Raw genomic sequence first — 15,411 nt, 5'->3', positions numbered from 1 at the left:
CCATTTTGGCATCTCTTCACTGGCTTCCTGTTTCTGTGAGGTTGGATTTTAAGGTTCTGCTATTAACCTATAAAATTATTCATGGACTAGCACCTCCCTAATTAGCTGACCTAATTAAACCCTAAGTACCGGCCTAGGCTTGCGTTCTCAGGGTGCATAACTGCATAACTTTGTGTCCCTAGGGTGAATAAAAACTGCTGGCCACAGAGCTTTCTCTTATTGTGCACCTGCTTTGTGGAATGATCTCCCTATGGAGATAAAACAGTCTGATTCTGTAGAGACCTTCAAATCCAGACTTAAGACGCATCTATTCTTCCTCTTGTGAGGCTAGCATACTGGCATAGTATGGTACCATGCTTCCTATCGCTTTAAAGTCATTTTATTTGCAACGGAACAGTTCTTAGCCTCAAGTTTATAGAAATTCTGTATCTGTTAGAAAATCTTAGGGCTAGCAGCCGGCGATCACCTTAGTAACTTTTATATTTTCCTGTTGATTTACTGCTGATGAATTATACCTTAGGTGTAGTTTTTTCCTGATTCTGCTCTTTTTTTTTTTTTATTTGTCCTAGGTATGAACGACCCAACCTGGTCTCACGGCAAGTTGTGATTCAGCAGCACGAAATATACATTAATGTATTGGTTCGTGATATTGTGATGAAAAGTGCCTCATTTTCATCACGGCAGCACAAATTCATTCTAATTCATTCCGTAATGGCTGCACAAAATTAAAACTGAAGTGGGGGGGGGGGGGGGGGGGGGTCAGGGGTGGTTATGGTTAGGGTGGGGGGAAAGAGTAAGATTAGGTTGTGGTTAAGGTTGGGGTCGGGGGTAGGAGTAGGGTTAGGAATAGTGAGTTAAAAAAAAAATCACAAAAATTTGACTCATTTCTCACGGGAGCATGAAAAAAAACCCATGAGACTGGGCTGAACAACCTCACGTGAATTTGCAGAATTGATGGATCCCAACCGCAAGGGGCCGGACTGATCGTGCGATACAAGGCCTGACACCGGTGCTGCATGCAGCAGTCTGTGTTTGGGGTGACCCTGTCGCAGGGACTGGCCCACTGACAGTGTGAGGAATGCTGGATGACCCCTGCCTGTGGTGCTGACGCCTGCATGGACTTCTCATCTTCTTTAAATAATTATGTTGTTTGATTTCCTGATTTCTGTTTCTTCAGCTTTGTAAAACTTTGCAAAACCTTATCATTGTTAGAATGGCCTAAGCAGAGGGTCACCCCTTTTAATCTGGTCTGCTTGAGGTTTCTTCCTCAAATCATCAGAGGGAGTTTTTCCTTACCACTGTCGCCTGTGTGCTTGCTCTTGGGGTTGGTAAGGTTAGACCTTACTTGTGTGACGCCCCTTGAAGCAGCTTTTGTTGTGATTTGGCGCTGTATAAATGAAAATAATAAATTAATTGCAAGCCAGGCCAAAATTCATTTCCTAGCCCTAAAACTGAATGGTCTTTGCCTCCAAATTAGATGTGGGTCCCCACAATATAACTGTATAAACATATCTGGACCCCCACGATGTGAGGAACAACACACAACATTCTCGACAGATCAAGTATAAGAAATAAGAGTTTGTGGGCAAAGTGAAGAAACTATACACATCTGTAAGAGATCCAAGATTAAATAATTCCCTCACACACTAAGCCATATTCCCCTGTCAGACAAGACAAAAATCATTATACAATAACACATGAAAGGGATGAAAGAGACGGGTGCACAAACTGTTTTGCTTTTTATTGCAGCTGCATTATTCTGTGTCAAATTAAAACAAAGGTCCAGGGGAATGCTGATGACAAGGTTACATGGTATTTACTGCAGCAAGTCAGACAGCGAGAGAGAGAGAGAGAGAGAGACAAAAATACAAAAAAGTACAGAAAGTGAGTGAAAGTACCAGAGAGTGAGATAGAGGTAATTGATGTTTCAGAGTTGTGATATTTCTCAGTGGTCCCTCGTATATTACAACCGGGCCCTGGAAGCTACAATATTCCCCTACTGAGCCACACACCCACACAAACTCACACACCCATTCATATTCCTCTCTCTGACAAAACACATTATTACTCAGTAACATAGTGCGGCACAGGGCACCGCTGCCAGTTTTTATTAATAGGACTATGCAGCCAGGGAGAGCGCTGGGTAGACAGTACTGCATCAGGAGCCTTTGTGGTTGTTCTTGTGAAACTGCTCTCTGCCTATTTCTCACTTAGAGAAACAGAGATGCACATTAAGCAGGCCTCTTCAAAAATTCAGAGACACTCTGAGAATGAAATCGCTTCATTTGTCTTCTTACTGGCTAAATGTCTCAGGCGTGGTTTATTGCTGCGCCATAAAACTGGATAGATCAGCTCAGCTCAAAGTTTTTTTTTTTTTTTTTTTTTTTTTTTTGATGAAATCCATTTAACCATTAAAACAATTTTAAGTGAATAAAGTTGGGTAATTAGTATTTAATTAACTTAAAACAACATAATGTAATATCCTAATAGACACAAATGAGGGCACGTGATTATTAAAGGATATGTTGCATGTTGTTTTAACATCCCAGTTAGCAACACAACATGAAAGTACTCATGATGTTAAGTCTCCCTGCGCACATGTGCTCATAATTAGTGATTTCTGATGTTTTTTATTCTTCTCCCAAAACAAGGTAACAGGTGCATTTCCGGAAAACATCTCACTCAGCAATTCTCTGCATTTCTCTGCGTGTGACGTAGTTAAGAGCAAAACAGAATCATCCCAGACGACAGACAGAGGGAAACGAATGTGGTTATGTCCGATAACGAAGCTCTGGAGCTTCTCTTTGAAAGCAGCGACTCGGATTTACAGAGAAGACGACACACTTCACCCCAAAACTCTTAACTTTTTCAGAGTCTGTTGGATTTTGGAACTTAAACTGTTGTGACTCTGCTGTTTATGTCACAGCTGCTGCTTTACTTCTGCTGCAGATCATGGACATGCCTGGACACACAGATGTATGTCTCATATTGGAATAACTCAGAAGACGCTATTTTCAGGAAATAATGGACTCTCTAACATGCCACATTCCAGACAGAATTTGAGCTGAAGGCAGAGCTACGATCAGCAAGTGGAACTGGACATTATTCTCTGGCTGAGTGGAACTTGAAAATGATCTCTGGCTGTGGAGCCGAGTGAGGACGAGTGGACCGTTCCATGGCTGGCGATCTCAATTGCTTTCACGCGCGCGTGATGCGTGTGCTTCTTTTAGTTGTGGACTAATTTGGAAATGTTTACACTGGGGTGAGCAGAATGTTAATTGTTTTCATCTTTTGCTTTGTGTTATTTTTAATGGCGCTTTCCATTAAAGAATTTTTTTTTTTTTTTTACTTTGAGAGAGTCTGTGGATGTGGTTTAACTGCCGATTTAGACGGACTTCTGGCTGAATTTGAACAATATATAATCAGTATTAACCTTGTAGACTCTCAAGTGTCATAAAACTGTCAATCTCTATAAAGAACTTTTTAAAAGAGAATTAATGTTGAATAATCCCTTAAAAAACACAGCTGACATGCAGGTTAAAATAGCTGTTACACTGTTTTAACCTGCATGTCAGCTGTTTATTGTCGCTTAATGGACGTGAAATGTCTCCGTGACATTTGTACAGGCAAAATGATGACACAGATATATATATTTATTAGATTTTTCACAGTTATATACAACACTTATACGCATTTTTAAACAGGCTGCGTTTATGACTAATTGCCCCAGGTGCACAAAACTTTCTCACAGCTGCTGCTTTTACCGTGAATGCATCAAAATGAACAGTTATCACTTAAAAACGAGTCGTCATAACACGACATCACACTTGTGCAAACTTTGGAATTAATCTGTGCCTCAGTTCTTAACATTAGCAGATACATTCCATTGAAGCACATGCTGGGACGCTTCTAGTAGTGACGTCACTTGTTGGAAACACCCAAGTACTCACGAGTACTTTGTTTTCGGAAGGCTCCGTAGCGGTTTGCTGCGAATGCCATATACTTTGAAACCGGTTACGGAAGTGCACAAAGTAATCCTGGTGGATCATCGGATGGTCACTAACAGCCTAAATCCAAATTATTATGATTTCAGTGTGACATGTCCTTTAAGTGGCCTTTAGGATTCTGCAGACAACCAACTGAGTCTTTGTCTTTTCTATCTTTTTTCCCACCTGCAAGTCCAAATGTCTGATAGAGACCAACATCTTCCTCTGGGAGGCCATTAAATGTTATTTACTTCTTTTGTAATTTTTATGGAGCTAGACACAGATGGCATAAGTAGTGTAATTAAAAAGAAAAAGGCAACAGCATGGGTTATAAACATTTGTGTAAAGAAGGACTGATGTTTGGAGAGATTGCTTCAAATGATAGAGGTGTACATAAACAAGAAAGCTGGTGACGAATCTCAGTGTATTCCTGTATATAAACTGCCCTTGAGAAAAACATGCGACCCCAAATGCTCAAAGTCCAAACCCCCATAGGTGTTTCCAAGTGCTGGCCTTGGCAAGGCACACACACACACACACACACACACACACACACACACACACACACACACACACACACACACACACACACACACACACACACACACACACACACACACCGCACACACACACACACACACACACACACACACACACACACACACACACACACACACACACACACAAATGATAAAATTAAGCGTGAAACTGAGTATGAAATATGATGCATCTTTGTAACTGCATCAGAACTCTAGGTCAGGCATTTATTGCATCCATGATTCATTATCCTATCCTATAAAATTGAGAGACACTGAGATTTAAAGCCGTTCGTAGAATTTTAGGTCACCTAGAATCTTGACATTTGAAATTCAATTTCTGTTTAAGGCTGTGGGTCACAGAATGGCAGATACTATTTGTAAAATAGGACATGCTGAACATAAATTAAACCTTAGTACCGTAGTCAAAAAAATTATTACACCCTTGATTTATTAGTGATGATGCATGCAAATTGTAATTAGATGGCTTAATTAATGATTGCCGAGATTTATCTGACATCAGACAAGGAGCTAAACAGTATGCAGTTTATTATAGACTATATAGTCTATAATAGTCTACCTTTTTACACACACACACACACACACACACACACACACACACACACACACACACACACACACACACACACACACACACACACACAAGATTTTCTGCAGTTGCCACTCTGAACCCCATTAACAATCGGAGGGGTCAATGAAAAAAAAAAAAAAAAACTGTCAGGTTTTGAGTTTTCTTTGTTGTATTTCTCACTGTACTCAGTCCGTATCCATGACAGTGTCAGAGACCCACCTTGAATTAATCTGTTTTCACATATTTGACAATAAAGTTATTGTACTTGGCCCCACAAATCTTAGAAACATGGTGTCTAACCAGATCCTTACTCTGGATGGCATTACCCTGACCTCTAGTAATACTGTGAGAAATCTTGGAGTCATTTTTGATCAGGATATGGCATTCAATGCGCATATTAAACAAATATGTAGGACTGCTTTTTTGCATTTGCGCAATATCTCTAAAATTAGAAAGGTCTTGTCTCAGAGTGATGCTGAAAAACTAATTCATGCATTTATTTCCTCTAGGCTGGACTATTGTAATTCATTATTATCAGGTTGTCCTAAAAGTTCCCTGAAAAGCCTTCAGTTAATTCAAAATGCTGCAGCTAGAGTACTGACAGGGACTAGAAGGAGAGAGCATATTTCACCCATATTGGCCTCTCTTCATTGGCTTCCTGTTAATTCTAGAATAGAATTTAAAATTCTTCTTCTTACTTATAAGGTTTTGAATAATCAGGTCCCATCTTATCTTAGGGACCTCATAGTACCATATCACCCCAATAGAGCGCTTCGCTGTCAGACTGCAGGCTTACTTGTAGTTCCTAGGGTTTGTAAGAGTAGAATGGGAGGCAGAGCCTTCAGCTTTCAGGCTCCTCTCCTGTGGAACCAGCTCCCAATTCAGATCAGGGAGACAGACACCCTCTCTACTTTTAAGATTAGGCTTAAAACTTTCCTTTTTGCTAAAGCTTATAGTTAGGGCTGGATCAGGTGACCCTGAACCATCCCTTAGTTATGCTGCTATAGACTTAGACTGCTGGGGGGTTCCCATGATGCACTGAGTGTTTCTTTCTCTTTTTGCTCTGTATGCACCACTCTGCATTTAATCATTAGTGATTGATCTCTGCTCCCCTCCACAGCATGTCTTTTTCCTGGTTCTCTCCCTCAGCTCCAACCAGTCCCAGCCGAAGACTGCCCCTCCCTGAGCCTGGTTCTGCTGGAGGTTTCTTCCTATTAAAAGGGAGTTTTTCCTTCCCACTGTCGCCAAGTGCTTGCTCACAGGGGGTCGTTTTGACCGTTGGGGTTTTTCAGTAATTATTGTATGGCCTTGCCTTACAATATAAAGCGCCTTGGGGCAACTTTTTGTTGTGATTTGGCGCTATATAAATAAAATTGATTTGATTTGATTTGATTTAATGTATCTGCTTATTCTGGGGCACTCCTGGTTACAGCAACACAGTCCTAACTTTAATTGGTCTAAGGGAGGGTTTCATGGGGTGAGGAGGCTTTTCCAACAAGCTAGGTGGGTGACCTTCTTCAGCCGTTTCAACTTTGTGCTTTCATACCGACCAGGTTCTAAAAATGGTAAACCAGATGCTTTATCCCATCAGGGTGAACCAGTTGATGCTCTGTCCTGTTTTGTCTCTGTCCTCACTTGGGAAATTGAATCAGGGTTTCAGTTTTGTTTGGTTTTCTGTTGCTCTTTTGTTCTGTTAGTTATTTTTGCATTTCATTGGATTTAGTTTGTTTATGCTCTTGCTGGGTTTTTCTGCTTGGGTCTGTCTGTCCCCGTTTCTCTTGTCTCTCTCTCTTGTTTCTTGGTGATGGGTGTTTCTCTCTCTCTCTGGTAAATGCCCTGGTTCTGGTGCTTTCCATGCACACCTGTTTCTGAAGCTGAAGTAGATCATATGTTAAAGTAGTTGGTCATCTATGATGAATGAGTGCTACATAAAAGTATTATGCTTCACAGAACACATGAAGGGGCAGCATGGTGGATTAGTCTTCATCGCTGTTGCCTCACAGCAAGAATGTCATTGGGTCGATTACCACCTGTGTTCTTTCTGTGTGATGTTCTTCCCGTGTTCACGTGGGTTCCTTTCAGGTCTTCCGGCTTCCTCCCACATCTAAAGACATGCAGATTAGGTGGATTGGAAACTTTAAATTGTCTGTAGGTGTGTGTGTGGGTGTGAATGTGTTTGTTTGTCTGTATGTGGGCCTGCAACAGACTGACCCACAGGAATATTAGCAAGACGGCTGCTACCAGAATCTCGTCCACTCATCTGTCCATCATGATTAATGAGTTGGGCAAGGCAGTGCAATCTCAGACTGCGTTAACTCTTGAACTCAAATGCAAAATGGATACCATCTTGGAGCATATTACTGCATTGCAAATGAATGTGCTGCTGAGGATCAGAGAATAGTCTTCATATATTTGGACTCTAGACAGTCAGAGGTGCAGTAAATGGAATTCTGTATCTCTCCACCTAACATCAACATGGCAGCCTTATCGGCTCCTGAAGGTCAAATGCCCTACTCTTCCCCCAGAAGGATCTACAGCCTTGGTGAAGGAATTCGACTCCCCCTTCTTATCTATCTACCTGCCCCCCAGCCTTCTGTTGCCTAGCAACGTCAGACTTTATGTACACACGGACAGAAAGTGACATAAACTTAACTCATCTGCACATGACGCATGTCTCCCTCCGTCCATCCCCATTACCCCTCCGTGTCTCTCCACTCCCGTCACCCTGGCTTCCTCCCTGCCACCTCAAAGGCAGCGCAGTTTTTACTGCTGCAGCCTTCAACACCCCAAGCTGGGTGGCGCAGGCCCCTCCTGCTGCGGCCTTCACCCACTTTGCCTCAATTCGGATGACGGACTGCTTCAAGTTTAGTGCACACACACAATGTCAAATGTATATGTGTTGTCTTTAATTCCATTATTACGTTCAACTAGTAATAATTGTGGATTAATTGCTGGATTTTGTCTGAGATAACTGGAGTGTAAACATACCTTTGTTGTTGTTGTTGCACTCGTGTAATGGCAATGACAATAAAGCTCATCTCATCTCTTCTCATCTCAATAACTGCTATTCACTTTATATGTTCTTTTTTGGCTGCTTCCGTTAGGGGTTTCCATAGCTCATCCCGCCCTCCTCTAAACCTCCTATTTTGGCCTTTCTCTCTCTTCTCCTCCTGCCTCGTGGCTCCATCCTGAGCATCTGTCTCCCAATATAGCCCTCTTCTGCACATGCCCAAACAGTGTCAATCTCACCTCTGTCACTTTACCAGTGATTTATTTTAATCATTATCAGCTATTTGGATTTATTCATTATCAATCATTATTTGTTCAATTACTATTAAATTTAAACTTTTATGTTTAAGTAAAGTAGCTTATCATATTTTATAGTGAATAATTTCTCTCTTAACTGATCCAAATTGTTTCATGAGTCACAAATTACAAATCTTAAAATGCTGACAAGACGCACTAGAAATCTCAGGTGCATCATTATCAGCATAAGCAAAATAGCAATACATCTTTATTGCTGCACCTGCTAAAAACTGCTTGTCCAATGCAGTATACAGTCATTATTGCAACATTTAGGATTATAATACAAACCTGACAGCTATTGGCATAAAAAACGCCTTTAAAACCTTTTTTGAATAATTAGGCACTGCTGTTGCAAAACGATAGAATCCACTGGAGATCCACTGGAGATTGCCCATGCAGTTGGCAATATGAAGTGATGAGGTTGTTTAATACAATCATTAGACTGAGGCTAGTCTGCCACAGTACAACGTGCTCTGAAGGCAGATCGATGTATTAGCTTCAGCTGGATGTAATCAGTGATCAGCAGATGTGAGTGGCGAGTGTTACAAGTTGTGTTCTGCAGCATAGAAAACAAAGACAAGAGCTTCTTTATGTCGTCTCTCAAAAATCAACATTTTCTTTATGGTGTCAACTCTGCATGAAGCAAAATCTATTTCTAATGAATTTAAAAGGAATGCATTCACCCATTTTGTAAAACTGCTTACCCTGGCACAGTATCCCTGCTATAGATTATAGGAAAAACATGCACACAGTTAAGAGGTAGGTAAAACATACTGCATTTAATGCAAAATAAATAAATAAATAAATAAATGAATAAACCCTTGGCCATTACAGTACAAACGGCAGCTCAAAATCAAATTAGTTAACATCTCTGCTCTGTGACATCCTCTAGTGAATCAGAACACTGAGCCATAATGGAATTCTCCTTCTTATTTAATCTGCTCCAGTCCTCAGCCAACACAGCAAGAGGAAACATTAGCGGATGCTTCAAGGTAAATACGTGACGAGGCTTGCTTCAACCCTCAGTGGAGTTTCTGAAGGGACTAAAAGAAAAAAAAAAAATCCACTTTTCCAAGAAATTATAAAGCACGTATTTGTGTTCAATTTGCAGTTCATAAGCTCCATAAAACTCAAGTGTTCGCAGGACAGATCAGGAGTATCTATTTCTATCTGCATGTGCTGATTTCATTGTGAGGTTATCAGCCAAGGTACTAAAACTTAGTGAGAAAAATTAGAAACATTATCTGGCCAGGAGCACCCTGCAATGCAATAAACCAACGCAGATAAGTAATACTGCTGAAAGTTGAAGTCTGCCTTATGAGCTATACTGCATGTGTTTAGAGGTCTTTGCTGAATATAGTCTACAATTATAATTGACATGAACAAATGATACAGTATTTAAGTTTTTCTCAAAGTCATATTAAAACACAAGATGCTTGGTGTCTAGCTCCTCTGATTTGATTTAGTTTCTTCATATGAGATTTGTTTCTCTGATACTTCTGTGATATTAACCCCCCCACCCCCCAAGAGATTCAAGTCCAAGAAATTTCAAACTAGAAAAGCTGAAAGTCTTAAGCAGACCATTGTTAATCTTAAAAGTTTTTAATTAAAGTGCTGTTTTGACAGGAATGACTGTAAAAGAAATGTAGTCGTGTATAAAATTAATTCGGTATTATATCTGACTGGTTCACTGCCCGAAAAATGAGACACTGGTAATGATTATTCACATCTCAATGATTACATTAAATTACTTTTTGTCCAAAGGTTCACATTCTGTATTTTTTTTTACAAGCAATATTAAAATAGATGTGGTGCATAGTCTTCATCTTCATGTAATGTTCTTTAATACTGATCTGATCTTAAAAATTTACAGTATGAAATCTCAATGATTTGACAACACAAATAGGCATTAACATCACACCAAATATCAAAGAAATCCACCAAAGGATTACTGAGATGTTGGTTGTTCATGTAATGCTGGAACTAAAAACCTTCATTAACATGAAAATATATACTCAAAATAACAAAATATGATCGGCTCCTCTACTCTCCAGGGTGTATGTATGGTGTAAGTATTAAGTTTCTACCAAACTGTGTACTGTTACTGAGCTATCATTTTCCACTAAAACAGCCATTCCCAAATTTAAGAATGGATCACTGAAATGTGAAAATCTTCTGTGGACGACCAAAACCTTTAATTGCAATTTTGACCGACTTGAGACTAAAATGTTACATTTCCACAGGTCTGTCTATATTATGTTGCATTGCATCAGCAAAATGAAGAATAGTACAGTATAATATAACACAGATTTATTACCATAAATCATTGGTTTCATACTGTAAATTTTTCAGTGGATATTTACAGATCAGTATTTTTGTGGAATTTTATATACTTTATGACAAATTGAAAACATTTATTTTTAATGGCCTCTCACGGCCCACATGCAGTACCTTCACCACTCACCAGGGGTCTGCTTCCCACACTTTAGGAATCAGTGCAGTAGAGTGTGTTCACACAGAGAGAGCATGATAACATAATGTCCGGGTGACAAATTAAAGGAAAACCCTGAATAAATGATGGGGAGAAATACAATGAATGCAGATGCCTCCACAGGCGCTCTGCATGGTGTAATTAAGCAGTTAATATTTAATGATACTCTGTGGCATGTACGAAAGTCCTGAGCATGCCCAGCTGAGTTTGTTCCAACGTGTTAGACGGGGCTCTCCACCACTTTCATCTAAAATAAACATTAGGAAACATCAGAATGGTGTTCCATCCCTCCAGTAGAGTTTCAGTCTTTTTAAATAAATGCCAAGGTGTATTGAAGCTGTTCTGGCAGCGCAACAAATTTTTGCTATTGTGAGACAGCAAAAAGTGATTGCACCATAGTCTACTAAAAACCTAATCTGAAGTCAAGCACAGTTTTTTTGCTATTGCTTTTGATATGGTGCAATATTCTAATGCACTTTACAGAGGCTGATTGACAAAGCATGCGCACTTGGTCTGCATGCACAGAGATACACGTTAGTGCTCATATTCCTTCTCTTCAGTCATCAAACTAAAACAAAACTGAATTCATTCACCTCCAATACCTGCTTGCTGCAATCAGGGGTCATGGAGGGGGCTGGAACCTAACCCAACAGGCAACAGTAGATAGACAAACATTCATACATGCATGCACACCTGCGGTCAAGTTAGCCAATTCACCCAACCTACATGTGCTTGGAAATGGGAGAAACCCAGAGCGCCTGGAAAGAACCCATGTGAACACAGGGAGAACATGCAAACTCTACACTGAAAGGCACCAGGTGGGATGCGAGCCAACGACCTTCTTGCTGTGAGGCAACAGTGCTAAACACTAATCCACTATGCTGCCTCAAAAACAAACAAAAATTTTTGAAAACAAAAATTTAAAACAAAAGTAAAAATGGCAAAAAGACTGCATTTCTCTTGCATTTTTTCCCATTAGATACAGATGCTCAAAGTGCTTTACAACGGTGCCTCATATTCATCCGTTCACACACTGATGAAAGTCACTCAAATGCACAGCAGGAGCAACTTGGGGATTGAGGACTTTGCTCAAGGGCACTTTAGTGAGCTGCCTGTGTAAAAGAAAATTGAACTGAGGATCCTCTGGTCACAAGCCTCCTGCCCTACCCTCCAGACCACCATTGCCCCATAAAAATAATGGAAAAATGAAAAACTTTCATAACCGTACACACAATGAGTTTTTTCTCCCCAGATTTGCTGCTGCGGGGTACCAAGACTGGGCTGGAGGGGTGAGAGGAGGGGGAGGGGGACTGCCCGATGGGATATGGAGGAGATTGGACAAATGGCGATGAAGGATCTCCTCAGGCATCTTCAGTGGTTGCTTTAGTAAGTGATCTGCTTGTGTTATAATGCTTTACACACAGATCTGCAGCTTCACCACGAAACATCTCACCTCTGTCACTTGAGTGTCATATCTAATTAGCAATGCACCAGAACCCCCTCCCCACCACCCAAATATTTTCTGATTTACATGCGTGGAAAAAACCCCTCTTCTGCAAAGAACTTTAAATGTCTTTTTGATGCCGCTGTATATTTTATGTTACTTTTTACAAAACCGTATTTGCCATCATTTGACTAGTCTAAAATAAAATACAGTTGAAGTGAAATAAATATTTAAACAGATGATTAAAATGTCAGTGAAAGCAGTTACAACATTTGCCTTTGTAGAAGGAGAAAGAGTCGAGACTCATCTCTGTGAGCCTGCGGGGCCACAGTGCCTGAGTGATAAAGGTGGGAAAATGCATTCTCATTCTCCACACACACACACGCGCACACACAGAATGGAATAATTTATGAACACAGTCACATACACACCAAAGGTAGCTTAGTTATAACCTTATAAAACTTTAGCAAGACAAGAAGAGATGAAGAAATCACTGCTGCATGTCAGGCACTGATGTTTGCGTGCAGAAAAGGTTGCCATACCATTTGTCCAGCTGGTCCAATTTCTCCTCGATCTCCCTTTTCCCCAGCAGCACCCTGTTAAAAAACAAAAAAACAAGGACTCAGTAGGCACACAGATAGCTAAACAAATGGGAAAAAATGACATCAGTTATCTTCATAAGCTGATGGGTCACCAGAACAGCTTTGATATGCATTGGACAAGATCATACAAATGTCTGTGAATCTGTTTATGGAATATCAATCAATCAATCAATTTTATTTTTATATAGCGCCAAATCACAACAAACAGTTGCCCCAAGGCGCTTTATATTGTAAGGCAAGGCCATACAATAATTATGTAAAACCCCAACGGTCAAAACGACCCCCTGTGAGCAAGCACTTGGCTACAGTGGGAAGGAAAAACTCCCTTTTAACAGGAAGAAACCTCCAGCTGAACCAGGCTCAGGGAGGGGCAGTCTTCTGCTGGGACTGGTTGGGGCTGAGGGAGAGAACCAGGAAAAAGACATGCTGTGGAGGGGAGCAGAGATCGATCACTAATGATTAAATGCAGAGTGGTGCATACAGAGCAAAAAGAGAAAGAAACAGTGCATCATGGTATGGCAATATTTGTCCGTTTACATTGGCAGCTCTATGCTAAGCTTGTTATTACATCATAAGCACACATTCTTGGACTTTACAGGTAAAATGTCAAACGTTACACATGAAGTTTTTTGCCTGTAAAACAAGTAAATACAGAATTATTCACACTCTGTAATTATTGCAATCGCTGTATTTAACAACAACAAAAGTTTCCTCCCTCAAGACTCTTCTTTTCAAATCTTTTTTTTTTTTGGTGTGTGTGTTTCATTTGTTGTACTTTTAACATGATTACCCAAAATGCATAAATGTATGGCTCTTTGTGAAAAGGTGGCACTGGCCTGGAACAGAGTCCAATAAATTTCAGGGATGATTTGCATAAATCTGGAAGGCCAGGGATTTTGTGATGTAGCCTTATGACATTTCGGATCGTGACAGAAGTAAATGCAGTCCTGAGATTTCTTCTAGTTTTAATGTGCACACTGTTACGTTTTTGTGTAAATAACTTCAGTGTTGTGCTGCATTTCTGCTAAAATATTATTGAAGATGCATTGCGAGATGATGCAACATATTTCTCTGTACTGCAGCAAAAACACACAAACTCACACAAAGTCTTACCGGTGCACCATGAATCGAGAGTCCACTGGGTCCCTGAGGACCAACAGGTCCTAGTGGTCCAGGAGGGCCCATCTGTCCCACTGGACCTTGAGGTCCCTGAAAAAAAAAAAATCAAAAAAATGTCATAATTATTGTACATTTTTATGCAGATATGTTGAGCTAATAATACAAATGCATCATGGAGTACTGCATATTCTTAACCAATGTAAAATTTACTTTTAATCCCTCGGCTCTGCACTGAAAGTAACAAAAAACAAATTGGTTCTTATCGCATCTTATCAAACAATTTATGAGTATTTATGTTTTGATGTTGTGTGCAACATTCATTCTGTGCAGTTTAAAAATATATATGTATACAACTCAGCTTTCAGCCAGTTAAATGAGCCATGCTGCTTTAGAAAATACTCCACATATAATCAGCACCATGGACAGCTGATTTTAAGAAGCTCTTAACAGTCTGCATAAAGATATATAGGTGTGGGCAGGAATGTATGCAGAAAACACTGCTTAAGACCCGAGCTCATTTATTTTTCATAAACATTCAGAACACAATAGCGACAATAAATATTTTTGTTAACACTGTCACACAGAATGGGCCAACAGGACACGACACAAGACATGATGATTAGGATTTTTTTTTTGCCATGTTATGTACATTTAGTGCATTTACACAATAGTGTAAACCGATCATCGTCATGGCAATCCCTAAATGATGAGGAAGATGGTCTCTTAGGTGATTCCTGGATGGGTATGGTGGGTGCGGAGATGACTATACAGGCCCTATCTTGATGCACGCTGTTTCTGTTGCTCCCGGTGTGTAGTGAGCGCCTTGCATGGCAGCAGCCTGACATTGGGGTGAATGTGAGGCACTGATGTGTAAAGTGCTTTGAGTGTCTGATGCAGGTGGAAAAGCGCTATATAAATGCAGTCCATTTACCATTTTGTGATGGATGCTGCATGTGGTTGTTGTGGGAAGCTTCTGCAGTTCAGGAACTTTCTCTCTCTCTCTCTCTCTCTCTCTCTCTCTCTCTCTCTCTCTCTCTCTCTCTCTCTCTCTCTCTCTCTCTCTCTCTCCCTCTCCTTTGTCTTTCTCCTTTTCTCCTTGATGTTGTTCATATGTATTTTTTTCAGAGAATTCCACTCTCGTGTGGATCATTGTTCACCAGCTGCCTTTTTCCATCACATGTTCTTTCCAGGTCTTTCATTCAGTACAGCAGCTCTTGAGGCTGAGCTTCAGGAGGTCCTTGTATTGTTTTTTTCTGCCCTCTAGACCATTTTCCTTCACTCAGCATGAAGTAGACGACCTGCTTAGGTTGTTGGCTGTCATCCATCCTAACGTTG

The 15,411-nt window shown here is 40.4% G+C and overlaps 1 protein-coding gene across 1 annotated transcript in view; it reads right to left on the bottom strand.

Annotated features, from left to right (window-relative positions):
• LOC117514639 (collagen alpha-1(XIV) chain-like) overlaps nucleotides 1-15,411 on the bottom strand; it is a 496,536-nt gene that overhangs the window by 66,766 nt on the left and 414,359 nt on the right. The window contains exons 38-39 of the mRNA XM_034175192.1: nucleotides 14,071-14,166; nucleotides 12,898-12,951 (exon numbers count right to left, since the gene is read on the bottom strand). Of these exons, the coding sequence (XP_034031083.1) occupies nucleotides 12,898-12,951; nucleotides 14,071-14,166 (150 nt within the window). The remainder of the gene's footprint in view (nucleotides 1-12,897; nucleotides 12,952-14,070; nucleotides 14,167-15,411) is intronic.

The sequence above is a fragment of the Thalassophryne amazonica genome, chromosome 7 (assembly GCF_902500255.1).
Source record: "Thalassophryne amazonica chromosome 7, fThaAma1.1, whole genome shotgun sequence".
Taxonomy (NCBI): domain Eukaryota; kingdom Metazoa; phylum Chordata; class Actinopteri; order Batrachoidiformes; family Batrachoididae; genus Thalassophryne; species Thalassophryne amazonica.
This window is presented reverse-complemented; position numbering and strand designations above follow the sequence as displayed.